Source organism: Caretta caretta, chromosome 10 (genome assembly GCF_965140235.1).
Source record: "Caretta caretta isolate rCarCar2 chromosome 10, rCarCar1.hap1, whole genome shotgun sequence".
Classification (NCBI taxonomy): Eukaryota; Metazoa; Chordata; order Testudines; family Cheloniidae; genus Caretta; species Caretta caretta.
Genome location: NC_134215.1, coordinates 32,622,430 through 32,647,173, shown reverse-complemented (window position 1 = coordinate 32,647,173; position 24,744 = coordinate 32,622,430). Strand labels below are relative to the sequence as shown.

The following is a 24,744-nucleotide window of genomic DNA, read 5'->3' as shown; positions in this document are numbered from 1 at the left end:
CCCTCTCTCCCTTGCTTCTAGAGTTGGCTCATTGCTGCTGTGCCTCCTCTCTTGACGGTTAGGAAGTTCAGCTCGCATTCCCTGGTCACGTCTCATGGGCTTGGTTTCAAAGGCAGGGCCCTTCCTCGTAATGCAAACAGGGAGCAAAGGATCTTGGGCCACAGGCCTCCAACAAGGGTCCATATTGTCCATTACAGCTGATGTGACTGTACGAAAAGTCTCCCTTCTTTCATATCATTGTGTTTCTTTTACCCCTGGCCCACCTGAAGAGGCAATGATGGTCAGCTAGCATGGATGATTGTTATCCCCAAGCAGGGCAGCCCCATTCTTTGGCTTCCCTACCCCCCATCTCACAATAGAGGAGTTGGTTTTTATTGCAATCCGGGGAATTTGACTGCACCAAAAAAGACTGCAGCTCTGCCTGAAGATACATGTGAATCTTGTGCTTTAAGGCCTGCTGAACCCGTGCTGGGAGGTGCTGAGCATCTGCTGCTCCTCCTGCCTCCAGCTCCCAGGACATGCTCAGCAGGAAGCAGCACCTTGATCCCGGGCAGCTGGGAGGCCCAGCAGGCCTGGCCTGGAGCCTTTGCAGGGAAAACAGCGTTGGTGCAAATATAGCCCTGCTCTGGTGCATGTAGACCAAGATCTACTGGTGACCATGGCTGCTGGGTCTGTTATTAATGTCTTGGTGAGCTGTGCTGAGTGGAAGCCATCAGTAAAAGTTGCTGATTCGGCTCAAACCAAGGGGAGCGCCAGCAGGAGACAGCAGGGCGGGATATGGGCCCCACGCACTTCTGCAAAACCCATCTGGCTTCCTGCATGCAGAGATTTTCCATGGGACGTAAACCAGCACAGCTGACTCTGGGCCAGGGGGTGTCAAGTGCTTGTATAAACAGGAGCGGTGCAAACACTGCCCTTCCCCCAGTACAAACCATCAGCTGAGCCCCTGCGCCAGCCGGCTTGATCCTGAAAAAAGCACTGCCTTCCGTGCTAAACGTGGCTCCCGGGGAATGCTAGGGGAGACTGCATATCTCATCTATTTTGAGGAGAAACCACAGACTGATTTTTGCCTGGTGGGAGGAACATGAGCCCCTTGCATCAGAGGGGGAAACCAGTGAGATCAGCCACAAAAACCCGAGAGAGAGATGCAGAGGAGAATACAGAAGCCAGACACTGAACCAAAGTCATTCTTCCAATTCAAGAGCTACCAGAAGGATCTGCGACACCCGGCTCTCTGCTGCTGAACGCGCTGGGCGAGGAAAATGCTGCCCGTTTGCCTTCTTCTTGCTGCTGTGTGTCTGCAGCGGAGTCTGCTGCAGGAGGCCGGGACCAGGGAGCAGAGAAAGCCATTCTTTGAAAGGTTTAGGCGACTCGAGGAGCAGGTGAATATTCATGACTCTTTGCTATTGGACAGACGGGGCCAAATCCTACTGACTTCATTAGGAGTCAGACCTACTTACTCCAAAGGGTCTGCAGTGTATCCCTCTGATATCAGCATGTCTATCCATGTGTTCCTACAGTACCTGTCTCACCAGCTGGCCCAGCACTGGAACTTACCTGTAGAAGTATATGGATGTAATATATTGGGGTGGCCAAACTTACTGACCTTCTGAGCCGCATATGATAATCTTCAGAAGTTCGAGAGCCAGGCCTGCCTGCTGGGACTCGGGGCTTCTGCCCTGGGGCGGGGTGGTGGGGCAGCCCCGGAATATACAGAACATCAACACCCTTTACTTACACGGTTTTTACTCAAGCCAAACTTCCCTTCTCTTTGCCTGGAGTTTGCCTGAGTCTTGACTCTCTGTTGTCCTAGAGGAGACTGTAATGTCTGGGCAGATGTATGAGTCTGTGTGATAGCCATTAGAGATATGTAGCCAGCGTTTTCCCAGCTAGATCTCTGGGAGCTGCTGGCTGCTCGGCACCACAACAGATCAGACTGTTTCTTGAGGTGTCTAACTTTAGATCAAAGGGTCAAGCTTTAGGGGTTCACTTTTGAATGCTGTTGGTCTCTGCTGAGGAAAGTGCCGACAACAGGGCACTGGCTCACTGATTTGCACAGCAGATCCAGGCCCCCTTTGTGACTTATCAAAGGACAGGACTGCTGGGATAAATGTCTCTGTCCTGTGAAGATTTGGCTGGGGACCCCCTGGGCTTGGATGTCGGGGATTCCAGGGGATGACACAAGCAAAGAGTCAGGGTTGCAATGACCAAAGAGTGAATGATCCAGTTTCTATGATGTGTGTATGGATCACATGTACATAGTGTCCCCGAAACTAGAAATGGGAGAACACTGATTAGGTTATCGAATCCAGTCTCCAGCGAGGGCAGGAGAGAGTCCCCAGTCAGAGAGCGGGCTGAGTTCCTGGGAAGTGTCTGGGTTAGCGGCCTGCGAGCTATAAAGGGCAATGTGAATCTGAGTTACGGGGCATTTTGATATTATTTTGCATTTTCCAGCAGGCAGTCCTGTGTGAAGGCAATACCTGGTTTCTCTAGACTCCGTGGCTCACCCAATGACTGAATTTCAGCTGGAGAGGTCTGGTTATGTAGATAAGGGCTGGATTCCAAGCCCACCTCTGCCACTGCCACACTGGGGGGCCTTGTTGAACCCTAGATTTTGGCTTTAGTTACAAAAGTGGCATCAGATTTGTGGTGCCTCTGGGTGAGGGTGCTCAGTGTGAGACCCCTTTGGGGCTGGTTCCAAACTGCAGTCAGTGGGAGCTGACCATAACCAAAGCAACCGCAATTAGAGGCCCTTTGTAAAAGTTTAGCCCTTAATGCTTGTGTGTCAGTTTCCCCAGCGGTCCAAGGGTTGCGTAAGTCCCTGGGGTTGTGGAGGGTTGATTAGCCTGCGTTCGGCAGCCCTGCCCAGAAATGATCCCTGATCTAAGTGCTGGGAATCATTCAGGGTTCTGGGTGTCTTGCAGTTTCGTCGGTTTCAGGAGGTGACACTGCTGCATCTCCAGGGGATCGCCGGGAACTACAACATTTCCTACAACATCGACACCAGGTTCCGGCACCTGGCGGATCAGTACGACACCATCGCGGCTGCTCTCAACGTGTCGCATGCCGCCCTGCAGGAGGACCTGGGCTCTTTGAAAATCTGGATGAAGAAGCTACAGAAAAGAACCAAAAAGCTAAACTCTAAACTCTCCTCGTTGGCTGAGTCCCTGAGCGAAAGCCACAAGCAGAGCTCTGGGGAGAGGCTGCAGCAGAGCGCTCTCCTGTCCAACCTAACTCTGCAGACTGCAAGCCACGTGGCAGACCTCACCACCCTGCATGCCAGCAGGAACACCCTACAGAAAGAGCTGGAGAGCCTGCGGGAGGCCAGTAGGAGCCAGGGAACCAAACTGGAGGCTCTGGAGCAGCGGCTGAAGAACACGCTGCACAAGGAGATCCTGGCATCTGGGCACCATGAGCTGGCTGCGGCCCAGCGACTTAACCAGACACCCCATGACAAGCTGCTGGAGGCAGAGGGAAGCCAGGGACACAGCGTGAAGAAGCTGCATGCCAAGCACAAACAAAGGAAGAAGCTGGAGGAGAAGAGGCAGCAGGTCCTGGCCCAGGCTGCAAAGAGGGGGCTGCAGAGTAGCCTGTTCCATGGGAATAAGACCCCCAGGCAGGAGAGACAGCCAGAGACCCCCACTGTGCCAGAGCCACAAGCTGCCAGGCAGCAGCTCCGCAGGGTGGCCCAGATCTCACAAGAGCAGCTGCAATCACCATCACCCAAGAAGCCAGGCACAAGTATGTTGAAACCTTTTACATTCTCTCTGTCTCCCCAACACACATACCCACATGATGTTATGCTAGGGGGTGCTTTTGTAGAAGGAAAGCTCAGCCCTCCATTGCTTGCAGCAGGCCTTTGATCTTCAGCAGACCAAAACCCCTCAGGCTAGAGAGGTGCCTTTTCTTTGTCCCGGGAAGAGAGAGAACTAGGTTGGACTCCTCCTGACCATCCCCTGGACCCAGCACATGGTGCCAACAGACCGTTCTCCCCACTATGGGATTACAGCCTTCTCTTGCTGCTAGCTAATGTCGTTAGACTTGCATGTCAAATGGTAGCAGGCTGCGATGTAGTGCTGAAGGTTTAGGATTCAAGCCCTGACACACTGATGCATGATGGGGAGGTTGTGTTAGTTGCACATAATAGAATCTGGCTTTATTTTGCCTTTTAAAAATAACCTAGGAAATTACATACAAAAAATTATGTTAAAAGACCTACATTATTTAGGCTGCAAAATCCAGCACTTGAAAGTTAGGAAATGCCAGGTCTGTGGTTGCCTTTGTAAACTTAATCCACCCCTCTGTCCATATGCCTTAGAACTTTGATTACATGATCACGTACTATTTTTCTGCACATGGGGCCAAATTAAGGTTGCGTGGGCAACTCTAAATCTGATATTTCCTAATTTTCAAGTGCTGGCCCAAACTATAACTGGGTTCAAAAAAGAATTAGATAAGCTCACAGAGGATAGGTCCATCACTGGCTATTAGCCAAGCTGGTCAGGGACGCAAGCCCCATGCTTTGGGTGTCCCTAAACCTCTGTCTGCCAGAAGCTGGGACTGAGCGATGGGATGGATCACTTGATAAATTGCCCTGTTCTGTTCATTCCCTCTGAAGCACGTGGCACTGGCCACTATTGGAAGACAGGATCCTGGGCTGGATAGACCATTGGGCTGACCCAGTACAGCCGTCCTTATGTTTTTTTAACATTCTTTTTATACGTAATTGTGCGCATGTGGCACGTGCGATATAGGCACATACGCTGCATTGCAGCAGGTTCTTGGGAACGCCTTCTATAGGTGATTGGGGCAACATACAACTTCCAGTCTAACTCCTCTTTTGTCAGCTGCTCGTAATTTTGGCAAACAAATTCCTTTGGGGCTGAAGTTGTCCATGGCCAGGCCTGAATTCTCAGTTGTGCTAGGGTACCCTTGTACCGTTCTGGCAGCGTAAAGGGGCTGTGCGTCAGTGTAAATGTAATTCCCCAGCCCCCTTCTGGCCCCTTTACGCTGCCAGAGCAATCTAGATGGCTGTAGTGTCAGTGAGAATTCAGGCCCTATGCTCTGGGCAGAGATTTTTGAAAGATTTCAGCAGCCGAGCTGTCCAGTTGCGTTGTCATTCTTAAAACACCAACCATAAATAAACCACCTTACCCATCAGTTCCCATCAGAAAGGTTGGCCACACATCACCCAACAAGTGCTGGACCAACTTGGCTTCTTTTATAGATCATGCTGGGTTTTGAAGCACCAGCCAAGCTGGCTGGGAATTGTGCTGGGGGGGTTGGAAGTTGGGAGTGTTGATATTTTTCCACGTGCATGAAGCAGAATTTTCTGTTGGGTTTCTATGGTCCCTCTCAGCCTTAGCATCATTCTGCTCCCATGTGCACCGGACGGTGCTGTTCAGGATCTCTCTGCTCGCCCTGACAGGGTTTCACAGGCAGCTGTGTAGTGCTGGGCTCTCAATGCCCAGCAAAGCTGACAGATCTTAGATTGTTGAGTTCTCTTTCCCTCTGGATTTGACTGGCCTCAGTACTGCTTTGCAACTCTGCAGCATGTCCCCACCATCACAGAGCAAGAAGTGGAGAGCCCAGAGTGGGGAGAGTCTCAGGGCGCTGTGTGGGAAGCCCTGAGGGAGAGGGGATGCTTAGCAGATGTAGCAGTGGAGCCGTCAGGCTCTGCTGGAGGGGGTCGCTCAGGGGTCTCACCAGCAGCGTTGCTACGGGGGCTCTCCCTAGAATCCCAAGCTCAGGCTCGGTCTGTAAGGGGGCTCCCCAGTGCACCAGGCAAGCTGCTCTCTGGGCCTTTCCGAACCCCACTCTGTTGGGGGTGGGCACTGAAGAGGGTGGGCTGGACAAGAGATGGTGTGAACTTCTCCCCTTCCCCAGTCCCTCCCCCTCTCCTTCTGGATCCTGTTCATGGACTCTGAGATCTCTCAGTTAATCTCCACTTCTGACCTGCATACCTAGCCGCCCTTGGCCCCAGCCCCCGCTGTGCCTCCCTCCCCCGGCTCCTCTCCCTCAATGGACAAGCCCCTGGTAGGATGCCCCATCCACCAAAAAACCCACCGCAACCACCCAGCCTCTCTGACTCCTGTCTCTCCTCCTTGTCTAAGCTCCTTGAACAGAGTCTTTGCTGTCGCTGCATCACCTCTGGGCTTGTGTTCCTTCCTCAGCCTCCCTGATCTCTCTGCAGCCTTGAATACTCAGGGTCCTCCGCTGCCTCCCCCTTGTCTCCTGTATCAAGTTTAAACTTCTTGTTCAGGCCTTTGGCTCCACCAGAAACAGATGGTGTCTGGGAGGGCTGGGGGCCGATGGACGGATGAGCTCAGAGGTAGCTATTCCTGGTGATGCTTTCTTGTTAGGATGCCCACAGCCTTTGGGGATCTTTCCTTGGCAGGGGCTGAGAGATCATCCCGTCTCCCCAAACTCCTGAGCTATTGCCGTGACCGAGCTGTGTCTCTTCTTTTGCATCCAAACAGGTGTCACACCCCTGTTCCCTCCATCCCCACGGCCTCTCCAAGATCAAAGAGGGCCGTGACATAGACCCGACCAGAGGAAAGGAGGACAGCCGGCTGAGTAGAGGGTTCATTGAGCCAGTTAACCCATGAGGCTGCGTGGATCCACCGGCAGGAGACTCTCGCTGTCGCCCCAGCTAGTGCAGCATCATTATCAGTCAGAACAGAGCAGGCGCGAGGCACTGTGGAGCAGCCACTGGGTGGCACTGTTGCTGTACAAAGGTTCAGCCCCTGCCCAGCTCTGGGCCAACATGGGTGTTGCCGTGTGGGTCCCAGAGAGACATGGTGCGGGAGGTGATATCTGTTATTGGGCCCACTCCTGTGCGAGAGAGAGAGAGAGAGAGAGAGGCTTCCGAGCCACAAGGAGCTCTTCCTCCGGGCTGGGAAAGGCTCTCAGAGTGTCACAGCTAAATACAAGGTGGAACAGATAGTTTAGCAGAAGTAGTTAGCACAAAGTCCAAGGGACCATTCAAGGTGAAGTGGCCCGTTAACACCACAGTAGTCATCTGACAAAAACGGGGAGGGGGGGGATTAGTGAGTTACAGTTTGTTGTAATAAGCCTCAAATCCAATGCCTTTATCAAGTCCATGATTTTTAGTCCCTAGCAAAGTTATGAATTGAAGCTCCCAGCACAGGTGCCGACTTTCTGGTTTTCCCGGGGGGATGCTCGACCCCCGCTCTACCCCAGGCTCCACCCCCACTCCACCACTTCCCCCAAGGCCCCACCCCCTTCCCACCCTTGCTCCGCCTCTTCCTGCCTCCGCTCCTCCCCCACGCAGCGGGCGGGAGGCGCTGGAGAGGAGGGGAAGGAGCTGATTGGTGGGGCTGCCAATGGGTGCTGAGCACTGGAGCACCCACCGAATCAGAACCTATGGCTCTCGTCTTTGGAAGGTGTGGTGCAGGTTCCCTTTGAGGACGAAGCCTGAGAGGTCAGACATGGAGTGATCACTTTGCCGCCAGGTGGGGCAGGGTTTTTGTCTTGATCAGTTTGCGGCATGAGTTCATTCCAGGGCATAGTGATTGATTGTCTGGTTCCACCCACATCGTTGTTATAACGCGCCCACAGAGGCATCATTCCCACCGGAGTGACTTTCTGAAGCTGCATGCTGGCTATCCATCTCCACCTGAGCCTACACTCTCCTGTGCTGGTGACATTTCTCATAGTTCAAGCTCAGGGAACTTCTGGCCTGCTCTGGGTCAGTGGCATGGCTCTCTGGGGGTTGCTCTGTTGAAAACAACAGGCCCTCACTGAAATGCTGCTGGGGAAGTAGCAACTCAGAAGGGGTTTGCAGGACAGCTCAAGGCACCTGAAACTCCGCAGGGTTGAGCAGGAGACAACCAGTCAGGTCCTGCAAGGAGGGTGCAGCCTCTTCCTGGCTGAATCATTAGTGCAAATAACGATATCCATGGCTGCATCCTGTCTCCACTGGCCAGCTTAGCTCTCCACCTGCTGATGCTCAGGGCACGGGGGAGGTTAGTGATAGCATGCTCTCCTGTGCTGGTGGGATTTGAGTGAGGGAGTGGAGCTGGGGGTGCTGCCCCCCAGCCAGCTCACTCATGTCACCCCCAACAGAGCCATTCTAGGACAAGGACTGATGGCCCCAAATTCTGTGTCATGCAAGGTGCTGCCATGCCTGTGATTGTGCCTGCTAGGAGTGGGAGGACGGCCTGGGGGCTCAGGCCCTGGCTGGGGATCAGGAGAGCTGGGTTCTAGCTGGGCCCAGCTCTGGCACAGACTCCGTGTGTGACTTGGGGTTAGTCACCCGCTGGCTGATTCATCTGAGTTGCGGAGCGGCCAGAACGACTCTGTGCCACTGAAAACCTGGCCTTTTGCCTCCCTGTGTGTCATGTTCATGAAGCACCTGGGGTTCCCCAGATGGAGGCACTAGGGATTATTATCTAGGTGGGGTGGGGGAAAAATATGTGGGGCTGCCTGCAGGGCAGCTCCTATGCCAGGTGAAAGGGAGGGTGGCTAACTGTGTGATCACTGCGCTCAGACAGCTGGGGGGGCAGGGAGAGCAGTCCTTGACTGACCCTCACTTATGGTGGGGTCATCAAACAGGAATAAGTCACCAGGACCATATGGTATCACCCAACAGTTCTGAAGGAACTCAAATGTGAAATTGCAGAACTACTAACTGTCGTCTGTAACCTATCATTTAAATCAGCCTCTGTACCAAATGACTGGAGGATAGCTAATGTGACACCAATTTTTAAAAAGGGCACCAGAGGTGATTCCAGCAACAACAGGCCGGTAAGCCTGACTTCAGTACTGGGCAAACTGGTTGAAACTATAGTAAAGAACAAAATTGTCAGACACATAGGTAAACTTTATTTGTTGGGGAAGAGTCAACATGGTTTTGATAAAGGGAAATCATGCCTCACCAATCTGCTAGAATTCTTTGAGGGGGTCAACAAGCATCTGGGCAAGGGTGATCCTGTGGATATAATGTACTTAGATTTTCAGGAAGCCTTTGACAAGGTCCCTCACCAAAGGCTCTTAAGCAAAGTAAGCTGTCATGGGATAAGAGGGAAGGTCCTCTCATGGATTGGTAACTGGTTAAAAGATAGGAAACAAAGGAATAAATGGTCAGTTGTCAGAATGGAGAGAGGTAAATAGTGGTGTCCACCAGGAGTCTGTACTGGGACCAGTGCAGTTCAACGTATTCATAAATGATCTGGAAAAGGGGGTAAACAGTGAGGTGGCAAAATTTGCAGATGATACAAAACTACTCGAGATAGTTAAGTCCAAAGCAGATTGTGAAGGGTTACAAAAGGATCTCTCAAAACTGGATGACGGGGCAACAAAAAGGCAGGTGAAATTCAATGTTAATAAATGCAAAATAATGCATGTTAGCAAACATAATCCTAACTATACATATAAAATGATGGGGTCTAAATTAGCTGTTACCACTCAAGAACGAGATCTTGGAGTCACTGTGGATAGTTCTCTGAAAACATTCACTCAATGTGCAGCAGCAGTCATAAAAGCAAACAGAGTGTTGGGAATCATTAGGAAAGGGATAGATAATAAGACAGAAAATATCATATTGCTTCTGTATAAATCCAGGGTATGCCCACATCTTGAATACTGCATGCAGATGTGGTCACCCCATCTCAAAAAAGATATATTGGAATTGGAAAAAGTTCAGAAAAGAGCAACAAACATGATTAGGGGTATGGAACAGCTTCCATATGAGGAGGATTAATAAGAATGGGACTTTTGAGCTCGGAAAAGAGACGACTAAGAGGGTATATGATAGAGGTCTATAAAATCATGACTGGTGTGGAGAAAGTAAATGAGGAAGTGTTATTTACTCCTCCTCATAACACAAGAACTAGGGGTCACCAAATGAAATTAATTGGCAGCAGGTTTAAAACAAACAAAAGGAAGTATTTTTTCACACAACACACAGTCAGTCTGTGGAACTCTTTGCCAGAGGATGTTGTGAAGACCAAGACTATAACAGGGTTAAAAAAAGAAATAGATAAGTTCATGGAGGTTAGGTCCATCAATGGCTGTTAGCCAGGAATCAGGATGGGAAGGGATGGTGTGTCTAGCCTCTGTTTTCTAGAAGCTGGGAATGGGCGACAGGGAATGGATCACTGGGTGATTACCTGTTCTGTTCATTCCCTCTGGGGCACCTGGCATTGGCCACTGTCGGCAGACAGGATACTGGGCTAGATGGACCTTTGGTCTGACCCAGTATGGCCATTTTTATGTTCTTATGGCGGGGCGGGGAGGGGAGGCAGGAGGCTGGTCCATCGTCACAGTGCAGGCATGAGCAGCAGCCCCACGTGCTCGAGACAGGCAGTGACTGTGGCTTTCTCTCTCTCCTCTCCAGTTTGCAATGTGGATTCCATGCTGCTTTTCCCCAATGCTTCCACTGAAAACTTTGCCACCTTTGGCCAGGGCTTCCAGACCAGCCTGCACGAGCTGTCAGTCTGCAGCTGGGTGAGCACCCACGCTCACTCCCTGGGCTCCATCCTGTCCTACGCCACAGAGGAGAATGACAACAAGCTCGTCCTGCATGGCCGGAACACCGCGGCCCCAGCCTCCATCCACTTCGTCATTGGTGACCCAGCTTTCCGGGAGCTGCCGGTGGGGCGGGTCCTGGACGGCGGATGGCACCACATGTGTGTCATCTGGTCTTCCATCCAGGGCAAGTACTGGTACTACGTGGACAGGAGACTAGCATCCACGGGCTCCAAGTTCCAGGAGGGCTATGAGATCCCCCCTGGTGGGTCGCTCATTCTGGGTCAGGAGCAGGATGTGGTTGGGGGTGGGTTTGACCCCTCAGAAGCCTTTGTGGGACGCCTGGCTGGCTTTGCCATCTGGAACCGCACTCTGATGCCTGGGGAGGTGTCCAGCATAGCGATCGGGAAGGGCCTGCCCCGTGGCACCATCCTGAGGTTGGCTGATGTCTCCTCCCTGAATGGATCAGTGCAGAAGGTGAATTGCACCTGCCTGGAAAACTGTTAGTAAACCAAGCATGCCCCATCCTGGGCTGTCCCCAGCAATACAGACCGTGGGCAGCCCAGAGTCCATATGCCGCCGGGCAGTTATCGACATCAGCTTGTGATGCCTGTGAGCCAGAACACTTTCTCCACCCTGCTAAATAGGCAAAATGCCCTTTTCTCCATCGGATGAGAGGCTAGGGGCTCTACTGACACAGCCATTGCCATGGAGATCCTGAGAGGCATAAAAGCATCACTCAATGCTTCCCATGCCAATTTAATGGAAACTTCTTCATGTGATTGCTCATGTCTCCTCACTGAGTCCAGAAATCAGTGCAGCTGTGTGGAGGGTCCAGCCATGCTGAGATGGCTGTGTCCAAAGGGATAATCAGCCAGAGGCCGGCTCATATCAATACCTGACCTCGGCGTCGTATTGCTTTTCCTCCTGCAGAGCTTTTCCAGACCCTTAGCAAAGACCCAGCAATCGCTTCTCCCACCAGTGCAATGCAGCCAGCTCTGGGGAGGATTGGGGCAGGGGGGCATGGCAGCTGTTCAGTAGTGCACAGCAATACCACACACCAGATTAGGACAAGAGATGAAAGCCTCAGATGGGATTTAGATAGACAGAATGCGAGCATTCAAACTGGAACACAGCCACCCTGCACTTATGGAAACTGCCACAGGATTTTTAATTCCCAGCAATGGTCGGAAATTAGTCTTAGATCTCATCCAAGATACAGCCCCGTAATATCATGCTGGGCATGGGTGTAGCCCAGAAATGGAGGAAAGCGGGCTGTCTCCCGCAAATACCGCTTCTGATAACTACCACTTTTCCAGGAAGGGCTCCCCTCCGAATACTGACCTAAGCAAACCCTACGGAGCTAACACCAGCTTAGCCCAAGGTGCTGTAGCTGCATATAAGTGCAGCAGCCTGGGGGAAAGGCTCTTGGATTCTATTTCCAACCTGAGGCGCAAATGTCTATTGCAGTTAGTTTTCACAGTGAAATGACCACGAATGGAACTTGCCTTCGACATTTAATTCTTCCGAAGAGAGCCCAAGGAAGAGGAGGGCAAGGGGAAGGTGGCCCTCATAACGCAGCCCAGTCTTGCAGTCTAGGTTTGTGAAGTGCTCTTTGAAATGTCAACAGTAACTGTGTACCAGACGGTGTGTACCCTGGTCGTAGAGGGTCAAGCTTACCCCTGTCATGGGGCTGGGCTTGATGAGTAACTCAAAGAAGAATAACAGAGTAGAAACCTCCACCTAAGCTGTCTCCCCAGGTCGGATTGTTCCTGGGGCTCCCTGCAGGACATTCCTGGCTCTGCCCTGAGTTCCCTCTCCCTAGAGGGCCACCCCACCTCTCAGAGGCCGATGAAGTTCAAAACCAGCATGTGCCTCAGTGAAGCAGCAATTCGTGCAGAGCTCTAACCTGGCTAACAGGGCAGGTCAACAGACGATCCCTGCCTCTCTGTTCAGCCCTAGCCCCGGCTACATTCCCCTGTGGTGCCAAACATCCAAACCAAACAGCCTTGATCTAATCATGAATGAGAGCTGGACAGAAACAGGAACTGTGCCTTTCCCCTGGCCCAAGCTCTTCCTTTAAAATGGCCTCAAGTCTAAAGCTCCTTGGAGAGGCTGGCTGCTCTGGTTGCAGCCTCAAATAGCTGCAATAAGCTACCTGCTCCAGTATAATAGGTAACCACTGCATCCAGCTTGGCCTTGGGAAGCCACAGGAGTGTGGAGAGGGGAATGTGGAGGCTCTTATGGGCTGGTGGTTTAGATCAGGTGTCTCCACAATAACCTGTGTGTGGTACTGAAGCTGCTAGAGTGATGCTGCATCTCTCTCGTGAACGCGAGGCCTGTGTCTCTTGCAGCTGGGATCTGGCAACATTTCAAATAAGAAGGAAACAATCATGTTTGCTGTATGTAAAGTGCAAACTGCCCAAGTAAACAGCAAAAATGGGGACAGGCAGGGGAGATTTTTAAGATTATTTCAGCTTGAAAAGGACAGCATCAGCTTGACATTTAGGCAGTTTCAGAACGTGATGTTGAAAGCCTTTTGGGTCCGGCCCCTGCTGACGCAGGGGGTTTTACAGCCACGTATTTTCCATTTTAAAAGAAATTGTTTTCTCCTGTTGCTGGATGAAAATCTCACCCAGGCAGTTCAGGAACCTGACTGTTGTGGAAGGGTGAACTTGATGATGCAAAGTGCTGTCAAATGGATCATGTACACAGAACTGGGAAAATAGAGAAAAGCCTCATTTCGGGCTAATCTCTTGCCATTTCGGTGACATTAGCTGCCACTTCTAGCAAGCAGGTAAAACATTCAAGAGAAAAGTGATGGGTTTAAGTTGAGAGTGTCCCTTTAATCATCTAAGGTGTTAGTAACATGCCCAAGGAGTGGTGTCTGTTTTTACATTGACCATGTCCCTTTCCATCATGTTTACAAGCTTGGGGTCATTTTATTCCTAAAATCAAAGGGCCAGTCAGAGGCACGTTCCAACCCCCAGAACGTATAGTCATGGGCTAGCTCCCCAGCCAAAGGCTCCGTCTTGCAAGCTTTAACTCCTGCGAATGTCAGTGGGAAGTGAAGGCACCTGGCACTTCCAGAAATGCTCAGCACTGTACAGAATCAAGCCCTAAGCCGTATCACTGGTGGGTGCTTGTCAGGTGCCCCATATGGCCCGTCAGTGACATGATTCATTGATGTGTCAGCAATTGGGGAAGATCATCAGGATGGAAACAGGCAGCAGTGACTGGGAATGACCCAAAAGACTTGGGGCTTTTAGTCACCGTTGCTCTGGCTCTGCCGCTACTTTTCTCCGCTTTATTTCTCTTATCTCCTCAGTGGCACTAGCTGGGCTCCCCAAACAGCAACTCTGCTCTGGTCTCCACATCCTGCACTGTCCTGGAGGCAGCTCCCCTTCTCCTACACTTTTATTAAACAGTCTGCTTTCTTTATTTCCCGCATTGGCTTGGTATTGCTGCTTAAAGGCAGAGCATGGGAATGCAGTGCGCTGTAGCCACTGGGAGTGCTGGCCAGCTCCAGGTGTCTCACTCCTAGCTCTCTCACCTCCCGGGCCCGGGTCAGAGTCTCCTGCTTGTTTAAATGCAGCTTGGAGTGACCCTGCTGTTCTGCAATAGTCCCTGGCACCTCAGGAAGTGTTTGTCGCTGAAGGAAAGTGACACCCCGTCAGGAGCTGTTATGTGCGTGGCATCCAGGCAGCCACACCCAGAACTGCTCTGAGGATTTGCCAGCCTGCTACGTCCTGGTTGTCTCCGCTAAAAGAGGCCAATCGGTGGTTCTGTTTTTCATGTCCATGGCAGACAAGAGCAAGCAGCTGCAGCCCAGCATGGTCACTGTCATGGGTCTGTGTCTGGAGGAGACAAGGCAAAGGTTTTCTCTGGAGAGGCTGGTCCCATCCCATGCACCGAAGGTCTTGGGGTAACTGGAAGCTTTGGGCAGCAGCCTGCTCCTCCTGGATTGTGAAAGCAAGCAGGGAAGAGGGGGTTTTTTGTGTGTGTGTGAGGGGGAAGGTGCCAGCTTCCTGCACAGCTCTGTTGTGTGGGTGGAGAGGGGAAACACATGGACACGTTCTATATGGAGGAGGTGGCGGTGCGAGGGCCCACCAGGCGGGCTAGCTCAGATTTCTCTGCCCATAACACCCTGGGACCCACATGACGAAGCATCATTTATATACATGTGAGGCCTTGGCATGTGGCCCAAGTTCTCTGAGACAGGTACAAACAGCAGAACACACCAGAGAGGGGCCATGGAGCATCTTACACCAGCAGCACAAGGGGCAGCGGAGGGTGTCCGAAGGGAGGGGAGACAGGTGCATAGATTCTTAACAGTAACTAGGACTGGAGGAAAAAAATTAGCCAACATTTTGGAAAACGCTGTTTCATTTCAGCCAAAATGTTGTGTGAAATTGTTGCATTTTGGCTACATTTTGTTTAGAAAAACATGGGGGGGAAACATTCCTTCTTCAACACTTTTGGGAATGAAAAGCTTCAACTTTTCATGTTGAATATGACTTTTTGTTTCAAAATGAATGTATTAAAAACTTTACAAAGGGTCAAAATTGAAGCAAAACCAATGTATCCACCTGCACGGTTGTGACTGAGCCACATTTTGAATTTTGTTTGGAATTTCATTTTGTGAACAATTTTGACGATTTTGTCCCAATCTGGGATTAATTTTTTCCCCAAAATCTCAACATTTTTCAGTGGCTAGAAAATCCATCTTCTGATCAGCTCCCTGGGTCTTGCTGAAACCACACCTCTGTCTGGTCTGGTGGGTGAACACCAGCTGACTTCCATCACCAGGCTGGATTTGAGAATTGCTGCACAGTCTCCGCCTGATAGGGAATTGGAGGGTGACGTGTGGGGCCCTTTGCAGACACACCTCACTGCAGACCATGGTCCACAGTCTTTTTAAATAGAGTACTGGTACCCATCTACCCCTAAAGGCAGGGGGCGTCAGGGAGGATTTTACCTCTTGAGGCGTTCAAGCTGGTGAGTGGGTACTTTACGGGCTCAGACGCTTCAGCCACAGTCAGATTTCATGCCGTGCCATGCCTGAGCCCAACCTCCCCAGCACTTAGAGTAGAGCAGCTACACCAGTGCTGAGACAGAGTGTAGAAAAGGCTAAAGCCAGAACAGTTTCTTTTGGGCAAGAGGAGCATCCTCAAACACTGCTGCATCCCCTCGGTGTGATCTGAGCTATGGCACCAGGAACGTGCCTCCCCATCGAGGTGTTGTCCCCTAGACCTCCCCCTGGGCTCCACTTTGGAATGTCTGGCCTCATCTTCAACTGAACCTCCCTCCTTCCACATCTACAAGTTGGGCTGTCCCCCAACTCAGCACTGCCTGGACACGTCTGCCTGTCTCTGTCTGGTGCTTTGCCCCCTCTCTTTTTGACTGTTGCAGTTCCCTCCACAAGAGACCCAGCTCTCCCAAATCCAGAAGGTGCAGAATGCTGCTGCTGCTTGCTGCCATCCAGAAAGGGGTAACCACATCCTCATTCACTGCAGGATCCAATTCAAAATTGTCCTGTTTGTTTTAAAAGCCACCTGGAGACTTGCTCCAGCCAATCTCACAGCCCTGGCTCTAGCTGGGGCTCCCAGGGATGGCTAGGACCCTGCCATGGAGAAAAGGGACCCAGCCAGGGCTCTGTGTGGCAGGGAGTCTGGTAGCCGCAGGCTCCCCAGCCCTGTGGCAATCTTCACAGCAGGGCTGCCCCGAGCCAGAGTTGTGGACTCTGGAACCCAGAATGAAAGAGCCTGCTAGGAAACCATTTGTAAACCTGACTGTGTTTTGGCGAAAGATTTGTTGACCCTGTAATGAGTTGACAGAACATTTCACCCCCTCAGACAGTTTTTTTCTGACAAAACTAAGTTTTTTCTGAAAATTTCCAGCTGCCCCTATTACCGAGTGCTAGAGGCTTTTTTGGAGCTAAAGATCCTGGTTTTCATCTCTGCTGATCATTGAAATGTTTGTGGCCATAGCTTGTTACAGTGTTTCCTCTCATCCGCCTTCCTGCCTGCGTCTCTCAGTTTCTCTTCCTTGGCTGTTGTTCTGGTTTCTTGGACAGTGTATTATGTAATCAATGTTCCCTCTAATTTTTGACAGGCCACGTGCGCAAAAAATTTCCTCTGTGCAAATTTGTGTGTGCGCGGTGTTTCGTTGCGCGTGCGGGGTTTAGGATCTGTGTGCGTATGCACACAACTTAGAGGGAACAGTGCATGTAACTCTGCCAAGTGTTTGGGGTCAGTGAAGATACTGTGCAAAACACAGTTGTATTGAACTGTATTGCACAGATGATGCAGAAGAAAACTCTTGGGATAATCTATAACATTGCTGCTTGTGTGAGACCTGACTTGTACAGTAAGGCAGAGCAAAAGAGAATGCATCAAATGCCCCCGGCTCTTCCAACCAAGTCAAGAGCATTTTCTTTAGTCCTAGTTTTGGGTGTTCTGCTGGTCTCTTGACATGCCCTAACAATTACTTTCTGCTGGATTCACTGAAGACCTGGTCTTGGGTTACCATACTGTACTAAAGGATCATACACAACACGGGGATTGTAGTGTTGTTTAAGCACCGTAGTTCTGGTTCTGAGCTGTTACACCAATATGAATCTGTAGTAACTCCGCTGAGGTCAGTGAAATCTCTCCAGATTTACTTTCCACCCCCTCCCAGGGGTGTTACTTTGGATTTACACCAATATAACAGACATCAGAATCAGGCCCCCCGTCTGTAGGATTTTCTGAAAGGTCTTGAAACTGGTTGACGTACTTTCAGAGACTGAAATGCCGTTGGCTTCGTTGCTAGTGTAGTGTGATTAACGTCACTGAAATTACATCAGGAATGAATTTGGTCCATGATTATTTGAAGGAATAATGCCAGGTACACACACAACACAAGTCACATGTGAAGGGGGAAATTCTGAGCTCCTAAGTCAAGCAAACCTCCCAGTAACTCAAACTAAAGGCCTGGTTGGGTAAGGCCTGCAGAATTGCACATGCACATCCCATAGGTGCGGGGTTCCACTCGATCTCTTTTGGGAACATATCCCTTTAATCTGCCCCATGAAGCCCTTTGCTATACAGCGTGTGTCGGGTGTGCTCCTCTGGACCAGGCATTGCATGCTCCCATTGACCCGAGGCAGGGCCGCCCCAAGCAGCGCACCCAATTGCCGCCACCGCGAGCGGCTGAGGAGATGGGGGTTGCCGCAGAATTGCCCCCGCCGCAGAAATGCCCGAGCGGCACACGGATGCCACCCCTTGCGGGTTGCCGCCCCAAGCACCTGCTTGGAACGCTGGTGCCCGGAGCCAGCCCTGCACCGACGAACGGAGGTTACAGCGCTTTGAGATACCTACGCTACAGGCACCCTCCGCGCGCGCCTCTGGGGCAAGCCGCCGGACTACAACTCCCATGATGCAACGCTCTCCTGGGCTCGGCGGCCGCCGTAGCCCCTGTCACCTGACCGGCGGCGCTGCTTGCCCCGTGGGGTCACATGAGCCGCTCGGAGCCCGATGCGGATCCTCCAGTGGCCGCTGCCCCCGCCGAGCGTCCCCGGCCTGGCCGCATGGCCAACGTCGCCAAGAAGGTGTCCTGGTCCGGCCGGGACCGCGACGAGGAGGACGAGCCCCCGGCCGCTGGGGAGGCCACCCCGCTGCTGAACGGCGCGGGCCCGGGGGCGACGGGCGGCCCCCCGCACTCCCGGCCGGTGAGCGAGTGGGGCCGGCTCCCTGCGGGGGACGGCGGGATGAGAGGCTGGTGTCACGGAGCCGGGCGTTGTGGGGGGCCAGGGGGCCGGTGTCAGCGGGGCTGCGCGGCGGGGAACAGGCAAGCCCAGATCCGGTGCGGGTCCCGCTCGTCCCGCCTTGGGGAGGCTGGGCTCGCTCTAGCTGGTGCCCTGCGTCCTGCCGGGCTGGCCTGTAGGCAGGGAATGTCCAGGGGGCTTCAAGCCGAGCGGTGTCTCTGCCTCTTGCCCCCGAGCCATCCCTGCCTACTAGCTTCACCCCAGCCGTGCTCTGCTTATAAGCCTCCCTGGTCTTCTAGCCCTGCAGCCCCACACTTTTGCAGCTACTTCTCCTCGGTTCTGGGAGCTGCTGTCCTGCCGGAGCTCTGTGTGCTTCCTTTGCTGGAGTTCAGCCAGCGGGTGCTTTAATCCCTGGTGGTGTAACCGAATGGAAGCTCCTGTAAAAAGGTGTAATCTGGCAGAGCCCTGAGCTGGGCAGGGTCTGGACAAATGCTGGAACATTGCAAAGACAGTGTAAATGGTGAAGTGACAAGGGTCCAGGGTGAAATAAATTCTTCTCTGGGCTTATTTGGAGAAAAAACGGTTGCTACAGGATCTGTGCAGCCCTGAGGGTTGGGGAGCTTTATGTCCTTAAGAGGGGATTTTTTGTTTAGTGAGTTTAAGGTGCAGAGAATTCATATGGGGAAGGAGGAAGGGTTAGCAATCGGGTTCTGCCTCCTTTAGTCTTGCTGTTGGCTTTTGCCTCACCTGTCTCTCTGGAGAGCTCCTTGAAACTTTCCTTTAGTATTGGAACGTGTCTCCACAGCCTTCAGTGGAATTGGAGAGACCAAGAAGTAATTGGAGCAAGTAATTAGAGAAAGCAGTGACTTAACTGGACAGCAGCAGTTAGGTGTTAAAATGATTTGAGGAGAGGGACTGGCTTATTGGTGGCATGCAAGATACCTCATTTTGGGTTTCCAGGACTCCTGAATGTGCATTGACCTCTGCAAATGGATGGGGATCTGAGCTTTGCTTCCCAAAGGGGTGGGCAAACTTTTTGGCCCAAGGGCCGCATCTCAGTATGGAAATTGTATGGAGGGCCATCAGGGGATTGGGGTGCATGGGGGGATGAGGGCTCTGGCTGTAGGTGCTGACTCTGGGGTGGGGCTAGGGATGAGGGGTATGGGATGCAGGAGGGTACTCTGGGCTGGGATCAAAGGGTTTGGAGGGCAATCAGGGCTAGGGCAGGGGGTTGGGGCACAGGGGGTGCTCGGGGTGCAGGATCTGGGTGACTCTTATTTGAAGTGGCTCCTGCAAACAGCGTCCTGTTTGTTTCTGCATGGGAGCTGGAGGGGGGGGCCCACACTGCTCTGCGCACTGTCCCGTCCACAGGCACCGCCCCCGTATATCCCATTGGCCAATGGGAGCTGCAGAGCCGGCACTTGGGGTGGGGACACCGTGCGGAGCCCCCTGGCTGCCCCTGCTTCCAGGAGCTGCGCGGAGCTGCTGCACGCATGGAGCAGAGCAAGACAAGCCCCCAACCCTGCTCCCTGGCTGGAGCACTGGAGTGAGGAAAGCTCCTAACCCTGCTCCCTGGCGGGAGCTCAAGGGCCAGATTAAAAGGTCCGATGGGCCGGATGCGGCCTGTGGGCCGTAGCTTGCCCACTCATTCCACTCTCTGTCATCCTTGGGAGACTGTACTCAGATAATTATTTAAGAGGGGGTGTAGAATTCCTTCCTGCCTAAGATTGGGATCCATGCTCTCATTAGGGGTGCTCAGCCAGTGACGGCCTGAGCAGGGAGTGGGGAAATCAAGCAGAAATTGTGGAAATATCATGGTAGAAGAGCAACTCTGCTGCGCCCTTCCTTCCTCAGGGAAGAGAAACTTTATGCCTTCAATTACAGCACAGTCCTGAGTCCCTATCTCTATTCACTGATCAGTCTTGGACAGGTCTGTCTTTCTTGTGTCTGAATCAACCAAAGTGTATTAAAAAGCAGAACTTTACAGGTCACCAGATAGTGAGCTGAGATTTCCTATTGCAGAGCGATACTGGGACAGGGGGGCTACAGATGACTAGGACAACCAGCAAGGAAAAACACAGCATGTGGATCTGATTCATACAGTGTGTTTCTCATGTCACTGTGACAAGTGCCTAGCTGATTGCGGTACTTGGTGAGCACAGCTGATGAGACAGGCTGCTGACCCCCCAAGAGGAGCAGTGTTGCTGTGAGGGGTTGCTATGGCCTGGCAATAAAACGAATGGGGTGGGTGGAAGAGGAATACTTTCGGGGGTTACTAACCATTTCTTAATGATGATCCTTATTAAGTATAATGGATACAGGAAATCTTCATTTCAGTCATGGTCTCTGCTGATGGGTAACCTGTGAATCTTTGGCTGGTCAAGGTGTGGCCAGTAAGAAGTAGCAGGGTCTATAAGCATGGAGAGTGGGACCAGTACGTTATGTATGACCCTTTTAATGGGCTCCTTATCCTCCCCATTTCTGTTGGGCCCTGCCGGTTTTCCACGGCACTCATAGCTGCAGGCAAGAAGCCATGAACTGGGGAGACTATCCCAATTCTTACTTAAAAGCATATGTTTGTGTGGGAGTGAATGACCTAGCAGGCTGGTTCTGGCCTGTTCTCCAGGGTGAGGCAAGGGCTTGAGCAGCTGAGCACAGGAAAATCAAACTCTTTAAATGGAGACTCATTTAATTTCACGCAGCACATGGGGTAACATGCCAGCAATAGTAGTATCTGGCTTGTGAGATGCTACATAGCAAGTAAAAACCCCCACCTGCTCACACTAGGTTCAGGTAATAGGCTTCATTCTACAGGAAACGTCTCTCCTGTTGTGATGTTGGATTGCTGTCTGTGCACCTTGTTCGGAAACGAAGGCTGTTAAATATGGCACGTCTCCCATTGAGGGCATGTTGCTTGCTATGGGAGTTGTTTGCTGTTGTGTATTACACACACTATAGGGAGTTCTGGATTGGAAGGTGCTACCTGGCTTGTGACTCGGAGGTTATGGCTGTGATTTGGTCTGTTTAAGTTAGTGAATGCTTCAGTTAGGGCCCCTGTGTGGTTTTAGGTGGGTGCAGGAAGGGAGGTGAGTTAATAACAAATGGCTTTCTTGCCTTTTCCTTCAAAGCCTAATCTGAAAAAGCAATGAGACTTGGATCTGTGTTTGAGGAAGATCAATGCCTTGCCCAGCCATTATCACTGGCATCTTGTCATGTGTAATGCAGTGCTTCACCTTACTTCAGAGTGCCTTGTGCAAGTTAGAACACTGAACAAAATGGCTTGAGAGAAACCTAGGGCTGTTGAATTGGGAAGTTTCTAAAGATGTGGAGCAGTAAGTTCAAAGAACGCTACAGTAAGTGTGGTTGTGATTGGCTAGCAATTCTAACTGCTGAATTTCAACTGTTGCCATAATGTAGAGATAATCAAAGGGTCTGCATGTTTACACCCACAAACAAGCTTTAAAGGATCTGTACTAGAGGAATAAACTTCCTATTTGCAGACAAAAGGGTGAATTGTAAACTTAGAGGTACTAGCGTATTAAAATGTGGTTTGAAACCAGACCTACAAACTAATGGTTGCGGTGTGAAAGGCACCTCTCCTCATGACTCCCAGGGTTGTCAATTTGATGACATCAGAACAGGTATGGCAGAGGCTGTAGAAGTTTTGCAAGCCTTGTCCATGCTGCCAGGCCATTGTGTCCCTCCCCTCTGCAGTAGCAAGTTGTTCAAACTTCAGCCCTTCTTGTCCTGAGAGAGAACTAAAATCACACTCTTTTGGCAAGTTGCGGTGGTTCTGAGGCTGCGACTAACTTGTATGGCTCTGAACACACACCAAATGGTAACAGCTGTCAGTCACCTGACGTGGCTGAATTTGCACCATTGGCATGGACATGGAGGGCTTTGAAGCCCATTGCCAATCACCACAGTCATCCAGTCTCATTAAAATAAAATAAATGTCAGTTATTTCTAAGCCAAACATTGCACAGCTCAATGAAGACCTCTGCCTGCTTCACACGCAGCAGTCAAAAAACAAACCTGTTGGATACATAAGGAATGGGATAGGGAATGTTACTACAAATAATATATTGTCTGGGTACAAATTAATGATATCCGTCCACTTTAAGTTGGGAGACTAGGGCTGAACACAGGATCCCAAAGATCAGAGGAATAGGGAAGATTCAGAAATGAAAATGATTGGACTTTTGCATGAAGAGAGACTGAAGAAGATTGGGGCCGGTTAGCTTGTGGAAGACGTGAATAAGCTGAGACACAAGAAAAGAATACAAACCTGTGGGTAGTGTAGAGAAATGCACCCCATTTGTCTTATCTATCCAGTCTCATAAAATATTCTTGCAGTGGCCATGAAAGGCAGCAAATGGAAAAATGAGAAAAGGAAATACTTGTCTGCAGTGGTGGTGTAGTCACAGATTGTGTGAACTACTTGTACTAAACTAGCTGTTCCACCTTGTATTTAGCTGTGACACTCCACAGAGTACCTTTCCAGACCTGAAGAACAGCTCTGTGTACGCGCAAAAGCTTCCCTCTCTCCAACAGGAGCTGCTCCATCTCACCCCCGCTGTGTCTCTAAAAGGAAATACTGTCATTTACTCAAGGCACAACTAACTGCCATCAGATCTCTCAGAGGCCAGGAGCTGTGTGGGATTAAAAGGGATGAGCTGTTTAGGGATATGCTTATCCATATAGTTATAGAATGAATATACACATGTTGAATTCAAAGGGGAGAAACTCTTCTGTTTCAGAGCGAGAGCCATTCACGGACTGGCAGGGTTAGGAAGATACTCTGTGTGAGCTGATTATTCCATAACCATCCTCTGTAAAGCTTCTCACGCTCTCCTGAGGGCCCTGGTACTGGCCACCATCAGGAGGATCCTGGGTGAGAGGGTTCTGGGGTCTGGATTTGCATGGTGGTTCCTATGTTCTACATCTCTAAGCACGTGCACACAATTCAGATCAATATGCTCCCAACGCTGAAACACTTGAATCTTGGGCACATCTCATCAATTTGGCGATTTCAAGATTCCTGAGAAGCACTTGAACAGTTGAGCTGGATGTGGTTAACACCTGATACTAAGATAAAGGGGTCTTTGTGTAAAACACTCCTCTTGGTTCTCCTTCCTTGCCATTCGACTGGATCGGCTCTGATATTTTTCCAAGCTAGCTCACAAATTGAATATTAAGTATACAAACAGGCTGATGCCCAGGCAGGTAGCAATCTGAATTCCTAGGCAGGAAGCAATGTTATACATATTCTGAGAAATGTAGCTCAAGAGCCTGCCTTCGATCCCCCGTGGATAAAAGCAAACTTTATGGTGGTGATGACTTGTCAGGTGCCTGCTGTGCCTTTCGTTTTGTCTCTTTGCTTTCCTTGAGAGTAACTTTTTTGGGGAGGGGAGAAGGATAGGTTGGCAGATGGATTTGTCAAACCATGTGATGGATGCTTGGTCCCAAATACTCAGCCTACCATGCAACAGAAGTAAAATTGTTGTATGAGTCTATAGGCTGGTGGGAGTCTAACATCTGCATTCATCTGTGCATGCTTATTTTGACTAGCTGCATGCTTGTTTAGAAGCTCAGATAGCAAGATGTAAAATACTGCAATCAGGGAATAGCACCAGAGGTCTTTCTGCTGGCTATATTTAGAGGCATCCTGGATGTGTCTCCTTCAGGGGGAAGGAAGAAGGATCTGTACCTGTATTAGAGAAAGCAAAAATTCCTGAGGAGTCTTGGAACAGTTCATGCCTAGGATTGTTAGCCTTTCGGGTCAACTGGGCTGGAGCGTATACCTGCCCACTCACCTGTTGGGAGTGAGCACTTAGCCTTGAGCTGATTTCATGAGTCTGCAGAAAGTTTCAGGGTTGCTGCACATAATTTCCGAACGTGACATTAACGAGACTCTGGTCAGTTTCACTTCAGCCTTGTAGGCAGCAGTGAAACAACCAGGACCACTTCAGGTTTATGCTTCTGCTGAGGAGAGGTCTGGGGAGCAGCAGAGGCAGAACCTGGAGTATTTCCAGAGAGAGAGGCCCCAAAACTGGAGGAGGGGTCAAGTTTCGGATGACTGATCTCTTCAGCTCATGGGTAGTTCCCAGGAGGTTGTGGGATGGGGAGTAGGAAGAACATAAAAACTGCCATACTGGCTCAGAACAATTGTCTGTCTAGCCCAGCATCCTGTCTCCAGTAGTGGACAGTACCAGAAAGTCGTGGGGAGTGTACAAAACAGGGCAGTTGAAGTGATTGACCTCTGTCTTCCCCTTCTGGCTTCTGGCAGTCAGAGGTTTATGGTTGCCCGAGCATGGCGGTCTGTCTCTGACCATCTTGGCTAATAGCGATTGATAGACCTATCCTCCAGGAACTTATATAGTTATTTTTTTGAACTGCGTAATGTTTTGGCCATCACAACATCCCATAGCAAGGAGTTCCACAGGTTAATATGGTGTTCCATTGGAAAAACTACTTCCTCTTCTTTGTATTAAAACTGATGCCTA

At 50.9% G+C, this 24,744-nt stretch overlaps 2 protein-coding genes across 5 annotated transcripts in view; both read left to right on the top strand.

Annotated features, from left to right (window-relative positions):
* Positions 1 to 658: 658 nt before the first annotated feature.
* Positions 659 to 13,932, top strand: PTX4 (pentraxin 4). The gene is made up of 4 exons (XM_048867428.2): positions 659 to 688; positions 1,305 to 1,382; positions 2,925 to 3,741; positions 10,361 to 13,932. Exons 1-4 carry the CDS (start codon positions 659 to 661, stop codon positions 10,996 to 10,998), a joined length of 1,563 nt encoding a protein of 520 aa, XP_048723385.2. The 3' UTR covers positions 10,999 to 13,932.
* A 4,034-nt stretch (positions 13,933 to 17,966) lies between these two features.
* CLCN7 (chloride voltage-gated channel 7) overlaps positions 17,967 to 24,744 on the top strand; it is a 56,243-nt gene continuing 49,465 nt past the window's right edge. For 3 of the 4 annotated variants that reach the window (XM_048866362.2, XM_048866363.2, XM_048866360.2), the window contains exon 1: positions 17,967 to 18,202. In XM_048866362.2, coding sequence (XP_048722319.1) covers positions 17,990 to 18,202 — 213 coding nt within the window. In that variant the 5' untranslated portion in view covers positions 17,967 to 17,989. The remainder of the gene's footprint in view (positions 18,203 to 24,744) is intronic. The other variant, XM_048866364.2, reaches the window with a different exon arrangement.

Excerpts from the sequence above, each read along its gene's own strand:
- PTX4 (XM_048867428.2), top strand. The coding sequence starts at position 659 with ATGGCTGCTGGGTCTGTTATTAATGTCTTG. Across the intron at positions 689-1,304 it reads GGTCTGTTATTAATGTCTTG|CGGAGTCTGCTGCAGGAGGC; the intron begins GTGAGCTGTGCT and ends GTGTGTCTGCAG. Across the intron at positions 1,383-2,924 it reads TTAGGCGACTCGAGGAGCAG|TTTCGTCGGTTTCAGGAGGT; the intron begins GTGAATATTCAT and ends GGTGTCTTGCAG.